The 25,236-nt window shown below is 38.8% G+C and overlaps 1 protein-coding gene across 5 annotated transcripts in view; it reads right to left on the reverse strand.

Annotated features, from left to right (window-relative positions):
* tmc5 (transmembrane channel like 5) overlaps positions 1-25,236 on the reverse strand; it is a 53,440-nt gene that overhangs the window by 22,249 nt on the left and 5,955 nt on the right. For 2 of the 5 annotated variants that reach the window (XM_062964716.1, XM_062964715.1), the window contains exons 2-9: positions 16,970-17,148; positions 14,442-14,659; positions 12,295-12,402; positions 10,907-11,006; positions 9,197-9,287; positions 7,277-7,525; positions 4,400-4,551; positions 1,572-1,716 (exon numbers count right to left, since the gene is read on the reverse strand). In XM_062964716.1, coding sequence (XP_062820786.1) covers positions 1,572-1,716; positions 4,400-4,551; positions 7,277-7,525; positions 9,197-9,287; positions 10,907-11,006; positions 12,295-12,402; positions 14,442-14,659; positions 16,970-17,082 — 1,176 coding nt within the window. In that variant the 5' untranslated portion in view covers positions 17,083-17,148. Of the gene's footprint in view, positions 1-1,571; positions 1,717-4,399; positions 4,552-7,276; positions 7,526-9,196; positions 9,288-10,906; positions 11,007-12,294; positions 12,403-14,441; positions 14,660-16,969; positions 17,149-25,048; positions 25,141-25,236 lie in introns of all 5 variants that reach the window. The other 3 variants (XM_062964718.1, XM_062964717.1, XM_062964714.1) reach the window with 2 other exon arrangements.

A 25,236-nucleotide genomic window follows, 5' to 3' on the forward strand; every position in this document is an offset into this window, starting at 1 on the left:
AACTCCCATGACTGCACAATATGTAGACATGGCATAATAATAATAATAATAATAATAATAATAATAATAATAATAATTTATTTAATTAATTTGTATTTATTTAATTTATATATAAATGAATAAACCGTGACGGCTTCAGAAAACGTGTTCATTGTTGGCAGAAATGTATCCAATGGTCTGGTGATTATGTGGAAAAGTGAATAGTGGTAGTGAAAGAGCACTTTCTAAGGATTATTTCTACGTTTGATTTATTAAAATATTCCTATCCAAACCCAAGTAACGAAGGTGGAGGCATTACTTTTCATTCAACCCTCATATTATTATTATTATTATTGTTATTATTATTATTATTAAAGAGTGAGTTCTTAAGTTAAGAAGAGCAAGGAGAAAAATCTCGGGTCTTCCGGAGCACAGAGGAAATGGGCTTCTATGAGGCTTTCCATGTTTTGGGATGAATAATAATAATAATAATAATAAACCAGTGCAGGTGGTCCCGGTGGTGATGGGCACACTGGGTGCCGTGCCAAAAGATCTCAGCCGACATTTGGAAACAATAGACATTGACAAAATTACGATCTGCCAACTGCAAAAGGCCACCCTGCTGGGATCTGCGCGCATCATCCGAAAATACATCACACAGTCCTAGACACTTGGGAAGTGTTCGACTTGTAATTTTGTAATATGAAATCCAGCATATCTATCTTGTTTGCTGTGTAATAATAATAATAATAATAATAATAATAATAATAATAATAATAATAAGTTTATTTATATCCCGCCTCCATCTCCCCCAAAGGGGACTCGGGGTGGCTTACAGCAAAATCAGATACAAAACAATGATAAAATAAAATATGAAACATCAAAGAACAATAACAAAAACCAATCTATATATATAAAAGAGTGATGGCATCACGGCGACCCACAAAACAACAAAACTACAGGCCCCCCAACCTCGAAATTTGACAACACAATCCATCATCCACGCCTCTAGGTTGATACAACAAAAAGAAAAGAAAAATAAAGTCCTAATTAGAGAGAGAGGAATAATTGCTTTTATCCAATTGCTGCCAGTTAGAAGGCTAAGCTCCTCCAACTTGGTCTCCTAGTAACCCAATAAAAAATAATAAAAAACACTAAAAAATTGATACAATAAAATACTATAATAACAGAAAATAACTAAAAATAATACAAGAAAATAATAAAATATAATAAATAAAAATATAACTTACAATAAAATTAATAAAAAATGCAAATAACGTCAAATAAAAATGACACAACAATTTTTAACCAATACCACCACCACTTTGCCACAGCAACGCGTGGCCGGGCACAGCTAATAATAATATATACACAGTAACCGAAAAAACACAACGCAGCATTAAAACATTGAATTAAAAACAATGAGGTTGCAATAGTGGATAAGCAAGGTGAACATTATGAGTTACAAATTCATAAATAGATAAAGTGCAATCGATTCATTTAAGGTCACATGACTTTGCCTTTGCAAGTCAGGCTCAATTTGCACAGTCGAGAGGCCAACCTGAATCCGTTATGAATGTTTCATGACAGACCTTTATTTGGGTGCTGAGGTTTTTCTGCTTTAGCTTCACAGCGTTTGCATTGGTGATGTTGAAATCCCAGACGCAGAGAAGCTTGGCGGCGTTTCCGGAATACATCTGCGGGCTGGAAAAGTTCTTGAGGAAGGACGTGGCCATGCTGCAAACACGGCGAAACAGAAAAGTAGTTGAATGAAAAGAGTGGGAATAGGAAGTTTACTCAGAACTGTCCCAATGCTTCCAGTCCCAACAAAGGATTTCCCCCAGGCAGGCTTTGAAGCTGCAAGGCTATTCAATGCTAACCAAGCCGCCCAATTGCAACATTAACACTTGCCTCCAACACACAATCGTTCCTTCTTTTTCCCAACCTGGACAACATTCCACGGGTATATACCGTATATACTCGAGTATAAGCCGACCCAAATATAAACCGAGGCACCTAATTTTACCACCAAAAAACTGGGAAAACATTGACTCCAGTATACGCCGAGATACGAATAAAATTACAATATATACTTGAGTATAAGCCGACCCGAATATAAACCGAGGCACCTAATTTTACCACCAAAAAACTGGGAAAACATTGACTCCAGTATAAGCCGAGATACCAATAAAATTACCATATATACTTGAGTATAAACCAACCCGAATATAAACCGAGGCACCTAATTTTACCACCAAAAAACTGGGAAAACATTGACTCCAGTATAAGCCGAGATACCAATAAAATTACCATATATACTTGAGTATAAACCAACCCGAATATAAACCGAGGCACCTAATTTTACCACCAAAAAACTGGGAAAACATTGACTCCAGTATAAGCCGAGATACCAATAAAATTACCATATATACTTGAGTATAAACCAACCCGAATATAAACCGAGGCACCTAATTTTACCACCAAAAAACTGGGAAAACATTGACTCCAGTATAAGCCGAGATACCAATAAAATTACCATATATACTTGAGTATAAACCAACCCGAATATAAACCGAGGCACCTAATTTTACCACCAAAAAACTGGGAAAACATTGACTCCAGTATAAGCCGAGATACCAATAAAATTACCATATATACTTGAGTATAAACCAACCCGAATATAAACCGAGGCACCTAATTTTACCACCAAAAAACTGGGAAAACATTGACTCCAGTATAAGCTGAGATACCAATAAAATTACCATATATACTCGAGTATAAACCAACCCGAATATAAACCAAGGCACCTAATTTTACCACGAAAAAACTGGGAAAACATTGACTCCAGTATAAGCCGAGGGTGGTAAATTTCAGAAATAAAAATAGATACCAATAAAATTACATTAATTGAGGCATCGGTAGGTTAAATATTTTTGAATATTTACATAAAGCTCAAATGTAAGATAAGACTGTCCAATTTTGATCAAATCATTATTCTCATCTTCTTCAATGTAAATGTGCTTATGTATCCTTTTAATAATAATAGAGTAAAATAATACATGTAATAATAATAAATAAATAAAGGAAAATAATATATGTAATAAAAATAGAGTAAAATAATAAATGCAATAATAATAATATCAGTGAAATAAATGTATTAATAATAATAAAAATAGAGTAAAATAAATGTAATAGTAGCAACAGTAATAGAGAAAAATAATAAATGTAATAATACCAATAATAATAGAGAAAAATAATAAATGTGCCATATATTCTTGAGTAAAAGCTGACCCAAATATAAGCCAACCAGGACCCTCACCCAAGTATAAGCCGAGGGGGGCCTTTTCAGTCTTTAAAAAAAGGGCTGAAAAACTAGGCTTATACTCGAGTATATACAGTAAACCCCACTTGCATACTTTCCAACAGACCTCACAACCTCTGAAGATGCCTGCCATAGATGTGGGTCAAACATCAGGAGAGAATGCTTCTGGAACATGGCCGTACAGCCCGGAAAACTCACAGCAACCCAGTCATTCCAGTCATGAAAGCAACCCAAGAATAACTTTGTAAAAGAGATTAAGAGATAATATGGAAATGCTCCATTACTTACCATGTTTATATGCAGTAGCTTTTTATTACCCGTTCACAGATAGCGCTATTATGTATTTAATTTAATCAATATACAGTAGAGTCTCACTTATCCAACATAAATGGGCCAGCAGAACGTTGGATAAGCAAATATGTTGGATAATAAGGAGGGATTAAGTAAAAGCCTATTAAAAATCAAATTAGGTTATGATTTTACAAATTAAGCACCAAAACATCATGTTACACAACAAATTTGACAGAAAAAGTAGTTCAATACGCAGTAATGCTATGTAGTAATTACTGTATTTACGAATTTAGCACCAAAATATCACGATATATTGAAAACATTGACTACAAAAATGCGTTGGATAATCCAGAACATTGGATAAGCGAGTGTTGGATAAGTGAGACTCTATAATAATAATAATAATAATAATAATAATAATAATAATAATAATAATAATAATAATAATTTTATTTTTATACCCCGCCCCATCTCCCCGAAGGGACTTGGGGCGGCTTACATGGGGCCAAGCCCGGACATCAACAATATAAAAACAGAGCAATAAAACAAATCAATCAACAATAAAAACAAGTCATAAAAAAATCACATAGAAAAAATATAATGATAAAATCTTGGATTGGATCCAAAGAAACTGGGCCGAAAGTGCAAGTTATGTCTCTACACAGACTCTACTGTGTATATATATATATGTGTGTGTGTGTGTGTGTAAATAAATTTGTACCATACAATGATCAGGAGAAAGGACCATTTTTCTTGGCGAAACAAAACAAAGGCATTTTAATTTAAAGCAGTGACATGACACTATACCTGTAGAGTAGGCTTAGGAAGCAGAGGATGAAATAGATCCCCATGGTGAGAAGGTAGGCTAGCTGCATGTAGTAGGGAGGCATGGCCTCATTTTTCACAATTGTCGCGTTGGTATAAAACCCATAATAAAGCACCGTGTCTTTAAAATAACCCTGAAACAACAAGACAGGGAGAGAGAGGTCAGCCTGGAAGCAAATCTATTGCAAAACACGTAAACGAATCCAGCCTTGGTTTAAAAGCCAACATACTGTACATATAATGTTGATAATAGGGTTGTTGTATGTCTTTCGGGCTGTGTGGCCATGTTCCAGAAGCATTCTCTCCTGACGTTTCGACAACATCTATGGCAGGCAATCTCTGAGGATGCCTGCCATAGATGTGGGCGAAACGTCAGGAGAGAATGCTTCTGGAACATGGCCACACAGCCCGAAAGACATACAACAACCCTGTGATCCCGGCCATGAAAGCCTTCGACAACACAGTTGATAATAATATTATAATGTAATAGAATATAATAATAATACAATATTATAATTGTACATTTATATTACATGCAATATTACTAATAATATTGCAATATAGTGGTATAGTACATTATAATAATATATAATGCTTATGTAGTGCCTATACAGTAGAGTCTCACTTATCCAAGCTAAACGGGCCAGCAGAAGCTTGGATAAGCGAATATCTTGGATAATAAGGAGGGATTAAGGAAAAGCCTCTTAAACATCAAATTAGGTTATGATTTTACAAATTAAGCAACAAAACATCATGTTATACAACAAAATTGACAGAAAAAGTAGTTCAATACGCAGTAATGTTATGTTGTCATTACTGTATTTACGAATTTAGCACCAAAATATCACGATATATTGAAAACATTGACTACAAAAATGCATTGGATAATCCAGAACGTTGGATAAGCGAGTGTTGGATAAGTGAGACTCTACTGTATTGAAAACATTGACTACAAAAATGCCTTGGATAATCCAGAACCTTGGATAAGCGAGTCTTGGATAAGTGAGACTCTACTGTATTGTGCTATACTAATAATATAATATATTATATGTACATATAACTTGTAAGCCGCCCTGATTCCCCTTCGGGGTGAGAAGGGCGGGATATAAATGTCTCTAATAAATAATAATAATAATAATAATAATAATAATAATAATAATAATCACACAGTCCTAGACACTTGGGAAGTGTTCGACTTCTGATTTTGTGATACGAAATCCAGCATATCTATCTTGTTTGCTGTGTCATAATAATAATAATAATAATAATAATAATAATAATAATAATAATAATAATAATAATAATAATCACACAGTCCTAGACTGTTATGGTTGAGCCTTCGGGCTCCGGTAATAGAAGAAGTGGTCATAAGACTTCTCGAGAGTCAGACTCTTTCGAGGAGCGTGAAAGAAAACGGCTCCGGGATTTGTTTACAGACCCGACAGATGAGGACTCATTTGAGGGTTTTTCTGAGGGTTTGGAGGAAGAGATGGCCAGCTCGGAGGAGGACGACATGGAATGGACTCGTGTGAGGGAGGATTTGGGTGTTGGGGAAACAGGCAATGAAAGCATGGGAGGTGAGTGGCGGGTTGCAGGATCAGACCCATGGACTGGCTGGAGGGATGGAGCGGGATCCACAGCTGGGGATGCTGTGGGGCGTAGTCAAAAGTGCTTAAGCTCTGATGAGGATGATGATGTTGGGGCACCTGAAATTGGGATGGCAGCTGACAGCGATGATGAGCTTGAACTGGGATAAATTGGGGTTTGGGACCAATGTCTAATTGCGTTGGGCAAGGTAATCTGGACGGACGCTTGGGCTTTTGTTGGGGAACTTCCTGAAGACGGGTGTGATTCGTTACTGGATACGTAAGTTTACCAAGGACACTGGGCATCGACGGCGGGAGGAACTGTGCGGGGTTTTTCTCTGTGCAACTTGTGTTTAATCTCGATAGCTTGGACCTCCGTCGTCTTTTTGACGGGCAATATCTACTCGCACTGGATTGACGCTGGACTGACTGACTTCGATTCCGGATTATCCCTTCTGCTGGCTATCGGTGAGACCTTTGGATTTCTAGACGACTACGCTTGGCTATTGACCTCTGGACCGGATTGGGACCCTGCTGACTGCCGTTACCCTGACTGCTGTGCCTGGACCTGGATTTCGTTGGCCGCTGAACCTTAAACTGAATCCTGACTACAACCACGCTTTTCGTTCGCTGCAGGAAGGAATAAACAAGCCTGGTTTATTCTCCTGCTGTTTCTGAGTAGCAGAGAGGAATCTGCTACCAGTCTGTTGTTTACATTCTGACTCCTGTTGATCCTCTTTTGTTTGCATTGTTTGCCAGGCTGAAGTAAGCACTTTTGATTTAATCCAGATTATACTTCTGTTTAACCCGGTTTATCCCTTTGAACCGTTTAAGCTCAAACTGAGCTGTTTTTTGTTACTTATCACACTGAAGTCAAGTGTTTGCCCTGTTCTTTGTTTCCTACGGGCGTTTTTAGTTCTGTAACCTCAATAAACTGAGTTTTGTTTTACTCGCTGGCGTTCTGTCTGTGACATAGACACTTGAGAAGTGTTCGACTTGTGATTTTGTGATACGAAATCCAGCATATCTATCTTGTTTGCTGTGTCATAATAATAATAATAATAATAATAATAATAATAATCACACAGTCCTAGACACTTGGGAAGTGTTCGACTTGTGATTTTGTGATACAAAATCCAGCATATCTATCTTGTTTGCTGTGTCATAATAATAATTATTATGTTTAAAATGTATTCATAACATACATTCATTTCGGCCACTTAATGACATAAATATCCGAACCCAGTTCTGACCCTGATTTTCCTCTACTTACGGCTCCGGTAAAGAACTCCAAGCCAATGAACGAAAGGTTATTCGGTGCGGCTGCGATGAGCTGAGGGATCGTAATAAAACTGAAATTCACCAGGAAGGAGAAAAGGTTCACCGTCAGGAGCCAGGTCAGAAACACGAAATAGGACTGAACGCTGGTCCCAAATTTGCCGCCAATGTCTTTGAGAATCTTCTGCCAAAGCTTGAAACTCTGAAAGCAGTCGCCCAGGCTATTTTTAAACTGCCGGAAAGACTAGAAAAAAGCAAAGAAGAGCTCAATCACCCAATCCTGTGTTTTGTTTTGTTTTCTCCTTGATCAATTTATTTATTGACCACATTTGCACCCCAGAGAGGGTTACTGTATATGTTGTTGCTCTGTTTGATCTTTTGAAGTGAAGTAAAGTTCCTGTTGCTTGTTACACAAACTTAGTGACACATTATTACACTGCAGGGTAAATCTAGGTTCAGAAACAGTGGTATAGCTTCTATTTATTTATATCTACAACCTCCAACAACCACTACTTGAAGCTTCCGAACAGACTTCAAAGGCAACCCCACATAGAACGTGTTGCAGTAGTCTATTCGAGATGTTATTAATATTAATATTATTATTAACACCCATTGGTACACATCAGATGTCATGGGGAAGCAGACCTCTCTCAGACTCAGCTTAGGGTCCCAGAGTAACTATTGTTATTAATATTAATATTATTATTAACACCCATTGGTACACATCAGATGTCATGGGGAAGCAGACCTCTCTCAGACTCAGCTTAGGGTCCCAGAATAACTACTGTTATTAATATTAATATTAATATTATTAACACCCATTTGTACACATCAGATGTCATGGGGAAGCAGACTTCCATCAGACTCAGCTTCGGGTCCCAGAATAACTATTGTTATTAATATTAATATTATTATTAACACCCATTGGCACACATCAGATGTCATGGGAAGCAGACCTCTCTCAGACTCAGCTTAGGGTCCCAGAATAACTATTGTTATGAATATTAATATTATTACTAGCACCCATTGGCACACATCAGATGTCATGGGGAAGCAGACCTCTCTCAGACTCAGCTTAGGGTCCCAGAATAACTATTGTTATGAATATTAATATTATTACTAGCACCCATTGGCACACATCAGATGTCATGGGGAAGCAGACCTCTCTCAGACTCAGCTTAGGGTCCCAGAATAACTATTGTTATGAATATTAATATTATTACTAGCACCCATTGGCACACATCAGATGTCATGGGGAAGCAGACCTCTCTCAGACTCAGCTTAGTGTCCCAGAATAACTATTGTTATTAATATTAATATTATTATTAGCACCCATTGGCACACATCAGATGTCATGGGAAAGCAGACCTCTCTCAGACTCAGCTTAGTGTCCCAGAATAACTATTGTTATTAATATTAATATTATTATTAGCACCCATTGGTACACATCAGATGTCATGGGAAAGCAGACCTCTCTCAGACTCAGCTTAGGGTCCCAGAATAACTATTGTTATTAATATTAATATTATTATTAGCACCCATCTCTGGACATTATTCCACAAATATATACCCCACTTGTGTAGTTTCCAACAGCTCTCACAACCTCTGAGGATGCCTGCCATAGATGTGGGTGAAACATCAGGAGAGAATCCTTCTGGAACATGGCCATACAGCTCGGAAAACATACAACAACACTATGATGTTTGTCACTGGGTTATCAATGTTATTTCTTAATTGGTTCTATCATAAGAACAAGGGGAAATCCTATTAAATTGCAAAAACTTTGTTTCTGTGGGACATTCTGCATCCTACATAGACTTTTAATGAATACCTCATCCTAGAGTCCCAACCAATTCAACATTAATAATCTCATTAAAGCCTTTTCTTTTTTTGCCTAATGCCATGCCATGCTTACCAAGGCTGTACTGTAGAAACACTGGGTGCAACAGTTAATTTGAGTATTACCGCTGAAGGACTTTTTGGTTTTCTCCAGCAGAACGTGATTCCTGGGAGGAAGAGGATAGTAAAAAGGTATATATAAAAAAAATATTGAAGTTTGGGCTTGTTCCAAAAAATAACAAGTGCTGAGAACATTTTTTTCACTATTAAAATAGTCATTTTCAGAACCTTTAAAAGGTCTGAGCTATTGTAATGAAGCCTTGTACAAGGGATGTACAGCCAAAGACTCCTGTTCTTTAAATTAAACGTCTGTCTGTTTTCATTCCTTTCATCCCTTCATTCATTCATTTCTAACTATAAAAGGGAGCACCCATTGGCGCATTGCATTAAACCTTTGTGCTGGCAGGACTGCTGACCGATTCGAATCCGGTTCGAACTCGGGGAGCAGGATGAGCTCTATCTGTCAGCTCCAGCTCCCCATGTGAGGACATGAGAGAAACCTCCCACAAGGATGATATAAAATAATAATAATTATTATTATTATTGACACAACGACATAGTCTGACACAGCAAACAAGATAGATATGCTGTTTTTAGACTCAAAATGTGCCAATTGTATATCTACATGTATATTTTTTATGAATTTTTAATGTATTTGATTTTAATCGATTGAATGAACTGTATTATTTTTATATATGTGTTTTATTGTAAGCCGCCCTGAGTCCCCTATTGGGTGAGAAGGGCGAGATACAAGTATTGCAATAAAAAAATAAAAAAATAAATTTCGTATCACAAAAACACAAGTCGAACACTTCCCAAGCGTTTAGGACTGTGTGATGTTGTTGTTGTTATTATTATTATTATTATTATTATTATTATTATTATTATTATTATTATTATTATTTCTTGATAATTGAATCCAAAAATCCACCCCAAATAATGTTGGAAGTTCTGAAGCAAATGGCAGCAACTCCTTCCAAGCAGACATCAACTGCATATTTGAAAACATCCTGTCATATTTACTCTATGAAATTGGCATTTTGCATTTATTAATGTCACAAATACTGGTTTTTTTTTCTAATGGGCATTTAATAAAAGAGAATGCACATTTGGAAACAGTATAGATGTTTAGCCTCCTTTCCAACCAAGGCACTTAAGCATTAGAGCTGCAGGGAGAGGACGGCAATACATTATTATTATTATTATTATTATTATTATTATTATTATTATTATTATTATTACCTACTTGCCTTTCGGAAAGCCTGCAAAACCTTGCTCTTCCGACAAGCTTTCAATGGGTGAAAAACATCGGGGCTATGTCTATTTTTATTGTTGTTTTTATTGTTGTTTTTATTGTTGTTTTTATTGTTATTTTAAAGCTAAGTGTATTGTTTTAATCTATTTCTGTAAACCGCTCCGAGCCAAACTGGGAGTAGCGGTATACAAGTCTAATAAATACATAAATAAATAAATAAATATTGACACAAGGACACAATGACATAATATGACACAGTGAACAAGACAGATATGCTGGATTTTGTATTATTATTACTACTATTATTTATTTATTTATTTATTTATTTATTTCTACCCCGCCCTTCTCCCCAAGGGGACTCAACTGGTAGGATCACTACCAGTACATGATAATACAATAAAATAAGAATATTATAATATTATTATTATTATTATTATTATTTCGTATTGTTATTGTTGTTGTTCCTTTTACCTGATAGTTCGCTTTTCTTTCATTGGTTTTGGAATCTTCTGGATTGCTTTAATCCTTTCACGCGTGGACAGGGCTATGAGTTCACCAATTAATTTTTCTTCTGCAAAATATACAAGTTAAGTAAGCATTCAGTTACTGTTCAAACTGGACAGAAAACGGGAATCACAACATCCCTTTCCTTCTTTCTTTTCCTCCTCACTCGGTCCGCGGTTTAATAACTATAATCGAAGCAGACTAGAAAACATTATAAAAACTGAATCAGTGTCTCGCCTGTTCTGGTTGAAATTGGCTGAAGAATTAACAAATTCTTTCCTGATCGCTAACACTTTCAGGATCTGGATTTGAGAAAACGACCGTGGCCGAAGGGCTTTCACCGCGGATACGTTTCTTGTGCAGCCATTCCAAAGGGCCAAAGGGTTTGCTCTCCGAAGCACTACTTGGTTTCTCCATATCTTAAATGTCCATTGCACCATTCATTGTGATCTATATTTCAATACGATAAGTTATCTGAAAAGAAGGGACTCCTTCCATTCCTTTGGCCAAAAATGGTTCCATTTCAGCTTTCCATGAACAACAAAAATCGTATTTCACATAAAAACCGCTTTCCTTGTACTCTGTCACCAATGCCAGCAGCGGAAAAATGGATCACGAATTACAGTAGAGTCTCACTTATCCAACATAAACGGGCCGGCAGAACGTTGGATAAGCGAATATGTTGGATAAAAAGGAGAGATTAAGGAGAAGCCTATTAAACATCAAATTAGGTTATGATTTTACAAATTAAGCACCAAAACATCATGTTATACAAAAAAAATTTGCAGAAAAAATTGTTCAATACGCAGTAATGCTATGTAGTAATTACTGTATTTTTACGTATTTAGCACCAAAATATCACGATATATTGAAAACATTGACCACAAAAATGGGTTGGATAATCCAGAACGTTGGATAAGCGAGTGTTGGATAAATGAGACTCTACTGTATGTGTAATGCTGTTAGAGCGCAATATTATCACTTCCCCTTGGTTCTAGTCATTCGAAAAATAGTTATCCTCACGGTACTTATGCAAAAATTTTAGAAAAGAGATTCTTAACTGAACCGTGGCAGAATTCTAGAATCAATAAGCAGGAATTATCATTTTAAAAAAAATTGTAACCAAATTTCAAATGGGTTGGTTTCCATTTTTTAAAAAAATACAATGATGATTCCTGCTTGTTAGGCATGTCGATTAAAACACTTTAAAGTATAAGCACTTTACAAACATAAGAGGAGAATCAAGTCAAATCTGATTGAGAATCGCAATCAGTAGGTTGCATTAAGCGTTAGGGAAGGACAATGGATGGAAGTTGTGTCATATAGTGTTATTCAACAAAGCCATTAGGTTTTACCTCCGTTGGATGGAGCAGAAGGTTTCCGAGTATAATGGTGATTCGGAGCATGACTGTCCGTAGGTAAAGTCTGTGCAAATTCCGCCTCGTAGTCAAATGAAGGATTGACTGTTGGAGACAAAAGAAGAATGCAGAACTGGCATGTGTCCGTCTCCTCCTGAAAGTTTTCCAAAACACACAGGAGGGCAAGGGATACAACTTGGCCTGAAATGTTCTCGTTGAAGTTCTAGATGTTCACCAGCAGATATTTATCGGATGAACCGTATACTGGTTTGAGCTCGTACGCTCATTGTTGATGAAAGGTTATCATATTGTCTCTCCTACTAGGTGTTAGGAATTGTGGGAGTGGAAGGAAAAGCACAATCAAAGCACCCCAAACAGATAGCCACCCAACCTTTGCAATAATAGTAGTAATAATAATAATAATAATAATAATAATAATAATAATAATAGGAGTAACCCCAGAGGCCATCCAGTCCAACCCCTTTATTCTGCCATGCAGGGAAAGCACAATCAAAGCAACTCTGACAGATAGCTATCCATCCTTTGCAATAATAATAATAATAATAATAATAATAATAATAATAATAGGAGCAACCCCAGGAGTCATCCAGTACAACCCCCTTTATTCTGCCAAGCAAAGAAAGCTCAATCAAAGCAACTCTGACAGATGGCTATCCAGCCTTTGCAATAATAATAATAATAATAATAATAATAATAATAATAATAATAGGAGCAACCCCAGGAGTCATCCAGTACAACCCCCTTTATTCTGCCAAGCAAGGAAAGCTCAATCAAAGCAACTCTGACAGATGGCTATCCAGCCTTTGCAGCAATAATAATAATAATAATAATAATAATAATAATAATAATAATAATAATAGGAGTAACCCCAGAGGCAATCCAGTCCAACACCTTTATTCTGCCATGCAGGGAAAGCACAATCAAAGCAACTCTGACAGATGGCTATCCATCCTTTGCAATAATAATAATAATAATAATAATAATAATAATAATAATAATAGGAGCAACCCCAGGGGTCATCCAGTACAACCCCCTTTATTCTGCCATGCAAGGAAAGCTCAATCAAAGCACCCCCGACAAATGGCCACCCAGCCTTTGTAATGATAATAGTAATAATAAGAGCAACCTTAAGTGTCATCCGACCCCCTTCAGCCATGCAGTGAAAGCAATATCAAAGCAACCCCAATAGATGTCCACCCAGCCTTTGTAATAACAATAGTAATAACTGTAATAGGAGCAACCTCAAGGGTCATCCAACCCTCTTCCGCCATGCAGGAAAAGCAATATCAAAGCACTCCCAAAAGATGGCCATACAACCTTTGTAACAACAACAACAACAACAATGGCAATAATACACACATCCCAAGGGGCCATCCAGTCGAACAGCCTTCTGCCATACTGGGAAAGCACAATCAAAGCACCCCCAACAGATGGCCACCTGGTCCAACTCCCTTCTTTCTGCCATGTCGTAAAACACAATCAAATCATCCCCAACAGATGGCCACCCAACCTTTGCAATAATAATAATAATAGGAACAACTCCAGGGGCTATCCAGTCTGACCCCCTTCTGCCATGCAGGAAAAGCACAAACAAAGCACCCCCAACAGATGGCCACCCAGGCTTTATAATAACGATAATAATAATAATAGGAGCAACACCAAGGGCCATTCAGTTTCAACACCTTTCTTTCTGCCATGCAGAAAAAGCACAATCAAAAGCACACCCAACAGATGGCCACCCAGCCTTTGCAATAATAGCAGTAGTAGCAATAATAGGAATAATAGGAACAAACCCAATGCCCTTCTTTCTGCCATGCAGGAAAAGCGTAATCAAAGCACTCCCAGCTTTTGTAACAACAACAAGAATAACAATAATAATAATAATATAATAATAATAATAGCAGAAATCCAAGGGTTCCCCAGAGCACACTTTGAGAATCATGACTTTTAATCTAAACAAAGCCAGGCTTGGCTAGTCCTTGGGTTGTGCTTCAGTCCCACTAGCCCTTCCCCTACATAGTCCATCCAGTCAAGAGTAGAAATTGAGTGTGAATCTTCGTATCTCAATCAGCCTCTCCCCATTCTCTCTTTTTCTCACACACATACACACTACAGTTACGTACCATGTGCATTTCCATATGGATTTGAACTGGGCGTTCCAAATGAAGAATCTCTTAATCCGTACTCGCTACTGGAATCCGGAATCCGCCTTGAGTTCATGGGTATATGAATGGAGGGATTCTGCCTCCGTGTCCTTTCCTCGTTGTGCTCTCCATAGGAATTGTAGGCAGAGGAATCGTAGGGGTTGTAATGGAAAGAAGTGCTTCTTTCAGCAGATCTCCTGCGCAGGAAAATATTGTTATGAATATGATGATGATTATTATTATTTATACCCCACTTTATTTATTTATTTATTTACAGTATTTATATTGTAATAATAATTGATGCCGTTACACTGATATACAATAAACTAAAACGATTAAAACAGTTAAAACAGTCATAAAATAGTCATAAAATACAATATACAAGTTTAAAACAATGCAAAGTGCTTATGCCATTCATCCAGTGGATGTGGCTCTTGATGAGACATGCCACATTATCACAGGATGTCTACACCCAACACTGCTGGAGAAATTATACTGTTTGGCTGGTATTGCTCCACCTGACATCCGTCGGGAAGTAGCAGCCAGTAATGAAAGGACCTGTTCGGATATCTGCCAGCATGCCAATGCCTTAAATCAAGAAACAGCTTCCTAAGATCTACAGAGATACTTTCAGGAATACCTCAGCAAGCGAGAGTCCAAAAGTGGCAGGCTAAAACCAACAACTTCAATCCATAGAATCATAGAATAGTAGAGTTGGAAGAGACCACATGGGCCATCTAGTCCAACCCCCTGCTAAGAAGCAGGAAATCGCATTCAAAGCACCCCCGACAGATGGCCATCCAGCCTCTGCTTAAAAGCCTCCAAGGAAGGAGCCTCCACCACGGCCCCGGGGAGAGAGTTCCACTGTCGAACAGCCCTTCTCACAGTGAGGAAGTTCTTCCTGATGTTCAGGTGGAATCTCCTTTCCTGTAGTTTGAAGCCATTGTTCTGTGTCCTAGTCTGCAGGGCAGCAGAAAACAAGCTCCCTCCCTCCTCCCTAGGACTTCCCTTCACGTATTTGTACATGGCCCTCATCATGTCTCCTCTCAGCCTTCTCTTCTGCAGGCTAAACATGCCCAGCTCTTTAAGCCGCTCCTCATAGGGCTTGTTCTCCAGACCCTTCATCATTTTAGTCGCCCTCCTCTGGACGCTTTCCAGCTTGTCAACATCTCCCTTCAACTGTGGTGCCCAAAATTGGACACAATATTCCAGGTGTGGTCTGACCAAGGCAGAATAGAATAAGGGGGAGCATGACTTCCCTGGATCTAGACGCTATTCCCCTATTTATGCAGGCCAGAATCCCATTGGCTTTTTTAGCAGCCGCATCACATTGTTGGCTCATGTTTAACTTGTTGTCCACGAGGACTCCAAGGTCTTTTTCGCACACACTGCTGTCAAGCCAGGCGTCCCCCATTCTGTATCTTTGATTTCCATTTTTTCTGCTGAAGTGAAGTCTCTTGCATTTGTCCCTGTTGAACTTCATTTTGTTAGTTACGGCCCATCTCTCTAGTCTGTCAAGATCGTTTTGAATTCTGCTCCTGTCTTCTGGAGTGTTAGCTATCCCTCCCAGTTTTGTGTCGTCTGCAAACTTGATGATCGTGCCTTCTAACCCTTCGTCTAAGCCGTTAATAAAGATGTTGAACAGAACCGGGCCCAGGACGGAGCCCTGCGGCACTCCACTTGTCACTTCTTTCCATGATGAAGACGACGCATTGGTGAGCACTGATACCAGACTGATACCAGATGAGAGACTCCCTCCTGGGCACACAGAAGACTGGGTAACTTGGAAGGCACTGAACAGACTGCGTTCTGGCATCACAAGATGCAGAGATAACTTTAAGAAATGAGGTGGGGAAGAGCAAACCACAGACTACCTATTACAATGCAGCCTGAGCACATGCACAATGGAAGACCTTCTCACAGCGACACCAGAGGCACTCCAAGTGGTCAGATTCTGGTCAAAGGACATTTAGTATCATGCCAAGTTTTAAAATTTGTTTGTGGTTTTTCTATACATTATAACTGTATTCTCAATTTGCTTCTGACACGGTAAATAAAAATATAAATCTTCACCCATTACTCTCTTCAATTGTTGCTTCACTGTACTTGTTTCTGAGACTTTTGTGGATGTCCGCTGCAATAAATCCTTCTTTGGTCAAGAACCCAATGACTGTTCTTTGGGAGGAGATAGGAGGGAGAGCATGGTACCCAGGGAGAAATTACACTAAAATAAGGCATGAGGTTTAAAACTGATTTTGAATAAAGTATGGCAAATGTAGGCTTTGGTGCCTTGAGTACAATGGGAATTGTGCCTTCCATGCAACTGACCGTGGTTCAAAGGAGCTCTCAGGCCCTAGGAAAGGAACCCAACAGTGCCATCCTGAATGCACTACTAACATTGCAATCCCATGCAACATCTCTTCTGATGGATTCCAAACAATTCTGCATGGAAAGTTATCTATATTAAGCCCGCAGTCATAACGGGCTCTGCTGTACATCAGACTTACATTCGGTCAATCTCCAGTGTTTCCGCATAGTGATAGCCTGGGTCATCTGCCTCCAGGGACTCAGAGGAAGGATACTCCGCGTTCTCAAAGGCTTCGTTGTAGTGAAAAGCCATGGTGTCGGAAAACCTTTATCTCAGTTCAGCAGATTGCTTCAGTTTCTTAATGATTCCATAACGGACCTTATTTAAGACAATACAATAATAATATTAATAACAATAATAATTCACCACATCATTCACTGTGTCCTCGCAGTGATGTTGACTGGCTATATTTGCCTACAAGATCCGGTGGCAGAGGACTCTTACAAGCAAAGCAAGCAGTCAAAGAAGAAGAATATGCCCTTGAAGAATATGTAAAGCAAAGGGATGAACCTGCTTTGATTGAAGTAAATAATAGGTAAATTCTCAAAGCATGGCAGACAAAGAATCAGTACAAGAAAACCGCACTACAAACTAGAGCTGACAGCTGGCACAACAAAACATTGCATGGAAAGTTCCTTGACAAAATTGAAGGAAAAGATGATAAGGAGAAGACCTGGAACACAGAAGAAGGAGACAGAAGGCCTGATCCTTGCAGCCCAGGAGCAAGCCATCAGAACAAATTCAATTAAAGCCAAGATCGAAAAATCAGCCAGTGACCCAGAATACAGACTGTGCAAGGAAACTGACGAAACTACTGATCATAATATCCTCAGCTGCTGTAAGAAAATTGCACTGATAGACTACAAACAGAGGCACAACTATGTGGTCCAAATGATTCACTGGAACTTGTGTCACAAGTACAGTAGAGTCTCACTTATCCAACATAAATGGGCCGGCAGAATGTTGGATAAGCGAATATGTTGGATAATAAGGAAAGATTAAGAAAAAGCCTATTGAACATCAAAATAGGTTATGATTTTACAAATTAAGCACCAAAACATCATGTTATACAACAAATTTGACAGAAAACGTAGTTCAATACGCAGTAATGCTATGTAGTAATTACTGTATTTATGAATTCAGCACCAAAATATCACGATGTATTGGAAACATTGACTACAAAAATGCATTGAATAATCCAGAATGTTGGATAAGCGAGTGTTGGATAAGTGAGACTCTACTGTACCACCTGCTAGTAGTAAAGAACTGGTGGGATCACAAACCTGCAAAGCTAGTGGAAAATGAGAACGCAAAAATACTGTGAGACTTTCGAATCCAGACTGACAAAGTTTCGAAACACAACACACCCGACTTCACAGTTGTGGAAAAGAAAAAAAGTTTGGATTATTGATGTTGCCATACCAGGTGACAGTCGGATTGATGAAAAACAACAGGGTAAAAACAAAGCACAAAATATCTCCAGGACAGGTAAAGTGATCTGCTTCACCTTTGTTTATTTTCCTCGTTCAATAGTATGACTTTCTAAAAAGAGAACATTTACAGAAATCCTCCATATTGCATAGAAAGATTTGAAAAGTAACCCGAGAAGAGTACATTTGATTGTTTTGGCAACTTGGGGGGGATGCAAACAGTACCGTTCGAAGTCTCGGTTTCGCAAGTCACTTTTCATGCCACCATAAATAACTTGAGACAAAGGTCAGTGCTGACAGGTATATATTTTTTCATAATTACGTCGTTGCAGTATTGTGTGACCAGGAAATAGCTGGTGGGAAAAGCCCAGCCAGGCATTGAAAACACTGAGGAAAACTATAAAGCAAATTGATACTGGACTGCAAATGCCAGCACTCCCAGCCAATGGAACATTTGATGTCCAAACTTCAATCCAAGCTGTCCAAAGACCGCCAGTTAAGGAAGACGAGAGCCAAAGGGGACGGGATGAGAAGGGATATATATATACACAACCTATATTTCACTTTTCACATTTTAACCAACACATTGCCTTGCTAGTCTTGGGCATGGAAGGTCAAGCAGAAAACAAGACTTAAAAACAATACAGAGAAACTTCAAGCCCTCGATATAACAAAACTACCCTAGTTGAATGGTTGGCACCACAATGCTTTGCGACATGTTCTTAATTTACCCCGAACTGGAAAGGCAACACTGGCATGAGCCCGCGACCGGTTCCATATTATAATTTAATGAGAGGTATCACTTTCAAGCACCTCACTGTTGAGTTGAGATGGGAGGAGAAAGAAAGAAAATTAAAATAATTTACAGGGATTTTTTTTAATTGACAAAATGTCATCACCAAAGTCGGTCACAATTGGAAAAAGTTTTTTAATAATAATAATAATAATAATAATAATTTTATTTTTATACCCCGCCCCATCTCCCCGAAGGGACTTGGGGCGGCTTACATGGGGCCAAGCCCAGTCGACAACAATAAAACAAAGCGGTAAAACAGATCAAATAACAATAATCCTATCTATAACTTTGTTGTCACCATTTGAAACCAGCAGTAGGAAACTTTGTTCCTTCATATATTTTGGCCAACAACTCCCATCAGCCCCAGTTGGTATTAGAGGTGTGCGCAATTTTTTCCCCTCATTTCGTTTGTGCTATCGTTTTGTTTTGACCATTCATATACACAAAACGGATGACATTTTCATATGAAACGTGAGGCAACACGAAAACGATAGCCGCTCTTGTTATTGTGCTTGCTTTTGTTTTGTTTCTGCCCCGTAACAATAAGCAGGTACTGACAGAGGGCTTACAGCTGACGTCTACCAATGGGTGTTAATATAATAATATTTATATATATACAAAACGGATGACATTTTCATATGAAACGTGAGGCGACACGAAAACGAAAGTCGCTCTGTCATCATGCTTGCTTTCGTTTTGTTTCTGCCCCGTAACAATAAGCAGGTACTGACAGAGGGCTTACAGCTGACGTCTACCAATGGGTGTTAATATAATAATATTTATATATACACAAAACGGATGACATTTTCATATGAAACGTGAGGAGACACGAAAACGAAAGTCGCTCTGTCATCATGCTTGCTTTCATTTTGTTTCTGCCCCGTAACAATAAGCAGGCACTGACAGCGGGCTTACAGCTGATGTGTACCAATGGGTGTTAATATAATAATATTTATATATATACAAAACGGATGACATTTTCATATGAAACGTGAGGCGACACGAAAACGAAAGTCGCTCTGTCATCATGCTTGCTTTCGTTTTATTTCTGCCCCGTAACAATAAGCAGGTACTGACAGAGGGCTTACAGCTGACGTCTACCAATGGGTGTTAATATAATAATATTTATATATATATATATACAAAACGGATGACATTTTCATATGAAACGTGAGGCAACACGAAAACGAAAGTCGCTGTTGTCATTGTGCTTGCTTTCGTTTTGTTTCTGCCCCGTAACAATAAGCAGGTACTGACAGAGGGCTTACAGCTGACGTCTACCAATGGGTGTTAATATAATAATATTTATATATATACAAAACGGATGACATTTTCATATGAAACGTGAGGCGACACGAAAACGAAAGTCGCTCTGTTATCATGCTTGCTTTCGTTTTATTTTTGCCCCGTAACAATAAGCAGGTACTGACAGAGGGCTTACAGCTGACGTCTACCAATGGGTGTTAATATAATAATATTTATATATACACAAAACGGATGACATTTTCATATGAAACGTGAGGAGACACGAAAACGAAAGTCGCTCTGTCATCATGCTTGCTTTCATTTTGTTTCTGCCCCGTAACAATAAGCAGGCACTGACAGCGGGCTTACAGCTGATGTGTACCAATGGGTGTTAATATAATAATATTTATATATATACAAAACGGATGACATTTTCATATGAAACGTGAGGCGACACGAAAACGAAAGTCGCTCTGTCATCATGCTTGCTTTCGTTTTATTTCTGCCCCGTAACAATAAGCAGGTACTGACAGAGGGCTTACAGCTGACGTCTACCAATGGGTGTTAATATAATAATATTTATATATATATATATACAAAACGGATGACATTTTCATATGAAACGTGAGGCAACACGAAAACGAAAGTCGCTGTTGTCATTGTGCTTGCTTTCGTTTTGTTTCTGCCCCGTAACAATAAGCAGGTACTGACAGAGGGCTTACAGCTGACGTCTACCAATGGGTGTTAATATAATAATATTTATATATATACAAAACGGATGACATTTTCATATGAAACGTGAGGCGACACGAAAACGAAAGTCGCTCTGTTATCATGCTTGCTTTCGTTTTATTTTTGCCCCGTAACAATAAGCAGGTACTGACAGAGGGCTTACAGCTGACGTCTACCAATGGGTGTTAATATAATAATATTTTTATATATACAAAACGGATGACATTTTCATATGAAACGTGAGGCGACACGAAAACGAAAGCCGCTCTGTCATCATGCTTGCTTTCGTTTTATTTCTGCCCCGTAACAATAAGCAGGTACTGACAGCGGGCTTACAGCTGATGTGTACCAATGGGTGTTAATATAATAATATTTATATATATAAAACGTATATGAAAAAGGATCTGGGATTCCGAGCTAAGCCTGGGAGAGGGAAATGCCTCCCTCTGCATTATATCGGGTGTGTGCCAATGGGAATTAATGTAATAATATTATTAATAACAATAATACTCTGGGGAAGATCCAAACATTTTAAAAGTTGGTGGGCTAAAATAATAATAATAATAATAATAATAATAATAATAATAATAGTTTATTTATACCCCGCCACCATCTCCTCATGCGGACTCGAGGCAGCTTACATGGGGAAGAGGCCCGAACAACATAATGAAACAAAATAAACAACAACATAAACACAATTCACAGTAAAAAAGGGGGGGATGAGCCTCGGAAACCCTCCCATTGCCGCCAATGGCACAAAACTTTTGGTGTTTTTTGTTAGCCAGATGAAAATTCGTGTTGCATAGGTGGCCCATTTTCGTTAATGGGACACAAATATAAAAATGAGACAATACGAATTAAATGATACAAAACGAACAGCAATTCCACATGAATGCACAACGCTAGTTGGTATATCCAATAGTGATATCCAACGTTGATTTAACCACACATATCGATACATCAATTTGTGAAGAAAGTCTCTCCTGATACAAAGACATCTGCCAGAATTCCAGACATGAATCAATCAGGGGCAGCTAACAACTCTGAACAAAGGATTCCCCCAGGCCAGAACAGGAAGCTTGGAAGGCCATTTAATGCTAATCAAGGTGATTAATTACAATATTCACACAGACAAAAGTTCCTTCCCCTACCCTGGATCTTCCAGAGATATATAAACCTTCCTTCCTTAGTTTCTCCATATAACTCACAACCTCTGAGGATGCCTGTCATAGATGTGGGCAAAACGTCAGGAGAGAATGCTTCTGGAACATGGCCATACAGCCCAGAAAACACACAACAACTCTGTGATTCTTGAAATGAAAGCCTTTGACAACACACATCTGCCAGCGCTGCAGAAGCATCCCAATTCTGACAAGTGGAGCAAAGCCAAGAAATTCTGTTTGCAAAAGGAGAGATGCAAATAAAAGTGCTTTACTGTTTGCATAGCAACACTACTAAAGTTTTATTGCTCTTTATTATGTATTGAGTATATTCTTTCAAACACATGACTTAACTGGCTTGTGTATTTTAACTGCATATGTTTGTTTTAATATGTTATCCATGGAGAAAGATGGGTTCATATTATTATTGACACAATGACATTGTATGACACAGCAAACAAGATAGATATGCTGGATTTCGTTTCACAAAACCACAAGTCGAACACTTCCCAAGTGTCTAGGACTGTGTGATGTATTTTCGGATGATGCGTGCAGATCCCAGCAGGGTGGCCTTTTGCAGTTGGCAGATCGTAATTTTGTCAATGTCTATTGTTTCCAAATGCCGGCTGAGATCTTTTGGCACGGCACCCAGTGTGCCCATCACCACTGGGACCACCTGCACTGGTTTCTGCCAGAGTCTTTGAAGTTCAATCTTGAGATCCTGATAGCGGCTGAGTTTTTCCTGTTGTTTTTCGTCAATGCGACTGTCACCTGGGATGGCGACATCAATGATCCAAACCTTGTTCTTTTCCACAACTGTGATGTCTGGTGTGTTGTCTTCCAGAACTTTGTCAGTCTGGATTCGGAAGTCCCACAGTATCTTTGCGTGTTCATTTTCCACAACCTTTGCTGGTTTGTGATCCCACCAATTCTTTGCTGCTGGGAGGTAGTACTTGAGGCATAAGTTCCAATGGATCATTTGGGCCACACAGTTGTGCCTCTGTTTGTAGTCTGTCTGTGCAATTTGTTGTTATTATTATTATTACAGTATTGTTACTACTTTTGCAATCTGCATGCATATACATAATGAGATAACTTGGAGGGAAAGCAAAAGGTGTCATTCTCTCAGCCACCAAAATAGACAACTTTGGATTTTGTAGCATTTTGGATTCCAAAATTCTGGATAAAAGGGACTCAAGCTGTTATTGCCATTACTTTGCTTTGAAATATGGAAAGCCAGCTCTACTGTTTGGGGACCTTTATCTTACTAAATGGCCCCCCAGACTATTGTCACAAACTACTTTCCATTTTATAGGTTTGTATTTAAGTCATATACATTTATTATTCTTTTACTGTTATGTTTATTTAAACCATGCTTTAGCTCTCCCGAAGGAGACTCAAAGCGGCTGACAATTAACAGTATGACCACAAAATTTAAAGTATACAAATAAGCAAACATTAAGACAGAATGAAACATAACAGTGTGCAATCACGGCCGGAATCACTCAGTTCCTGTGAGATTTCCAGGCTGTCTGGCCATGCTCCAGAAGCATTCTCTCCTGGTGTTTCGCCCACATCTATGGCAGGCATCCTCAGAGATTGTGAGGTCCGATGGAAACTAGGCAAGTGGGGTTTCTGTGGAATGATATTCAAGGTGGGAGAAAGAACTCTTGTCTGTTTGAGGCAAGTGTGAATGTTGCCATGGGCCATCTTGATTAGGATTGAATCGCCTTTCAGCTTCAAAGCCTGTTGGCATCCTGCCTGGGGAAATTCTTCGTTGGGAGGAGTTAGCTGGCCCTGATTGTTCCCTGTCTGGAATTGCTGTGTTTTCAGAGTCCTGCTATTCCCACAGATATATCAACCCCTCTTGCGTAGTGTCTAACAGACTTCACAAACTCTGAGGATGCTTGCCATAAATGTGGGCGAAACGTCAGGAGAGAATGCTTCTGGAACATGGCCATACAGCCCAGGAAACTAACAGCAACCCAGTGATTCTGGCCATGAAAACCTTCGACAACATATTAAAATCCACAGTTAAAATCCATTAAAACATAGTCAAAGCTAAAAATAATAGCATCACTTGACTTGCTCTTTAAAAATGCCTGCATTTCTAGGGGAATTAAAGATAAAGGTAAAGGTTTTCCCCTGACATCAAGTCTAGTCGTGTCTGCTCATTTCCATTTCTAAGCCGAAGAGCCGGCGTTGTCCGTAGACACCTCCAAGGTCATGTGGCCACTGGCATGACTGCATGGAGCGCCAATGCTACCTTCCCACTGGAGCAGTACCTATTGATCTACTCACATTCTGGGGGTTGGTGCTCATCTCTATTCCTAAGCCAAAGAGCCGGCATTATCCGTAGACACCTCCAAGGTTATGTGGCCACTGGCATGACTGCATGGAGCACCGTTACCTTCCCACCGGAGCAGTATATATTGATCTACTCACATTTGCATGTTTTCGAACTGCTAGGTTGGCAGAAGCTGGGACTAACAGCAGGCGCTCATTCCGCTCCCTGGATTTGAACCTGCGACCTCTTGGTCCACAAGTTCAGCAGCTCAGCACTTTAACACACTGCGCCACAGGGGAATTAAACATGCTTTATTTGATCTGGGAGGAAACTTAGTGTCTATCTATTGGATAAGTCTGGTAAAGGAAAAGAATCTAGAACAAACGTTTAACAAAAAGCTGCAGGAAGAAGCAAACTTTCTTTCCATCGCACAATTCCAAACAAGCAACATTTCAACAGGCAGAGTTTAAGATCTCAAAACACCGAAAGAAAGCAAATTGACCCTGGTCTTTTTTAAGATCACAAGGGAAAAAAGAAAGTACAATAAATGGAAAAGTACAGTTCTTACCACCGGCTTGGACAGCTGGAAAGTACTGTTCGAACTGGTTGTTCTACCAACCCATCTCTGCTCTTTCCTCGAACCTGGGCAGGTTTATATCCCTGTTGACATTAGCAATCATTAATCGGCCTTCCAGAGATCTTTTTCCTCATCAGACAGGTATATTTCATTTCCTTGATGGCGAAATAGTCAAAGGT

The sequence above is a fragment of the Anolis carolinensis genome, unplaced genomic scaffold (genome assembly GCF_035594765.1).
Source record: "Anolis carolinensis isolate JA03-04 unplaced genomic scaffold, rAnoCar3.1.pri scaffold_13, whole genome shotgun sequence".
In the NCBI taxonomy this organism is placed as follows: Eukaryota; Metazoa; Chordata; class Lepidosauria; order Squamata; family Dactyloidae; genus Anolis; species Anolis carolinensis.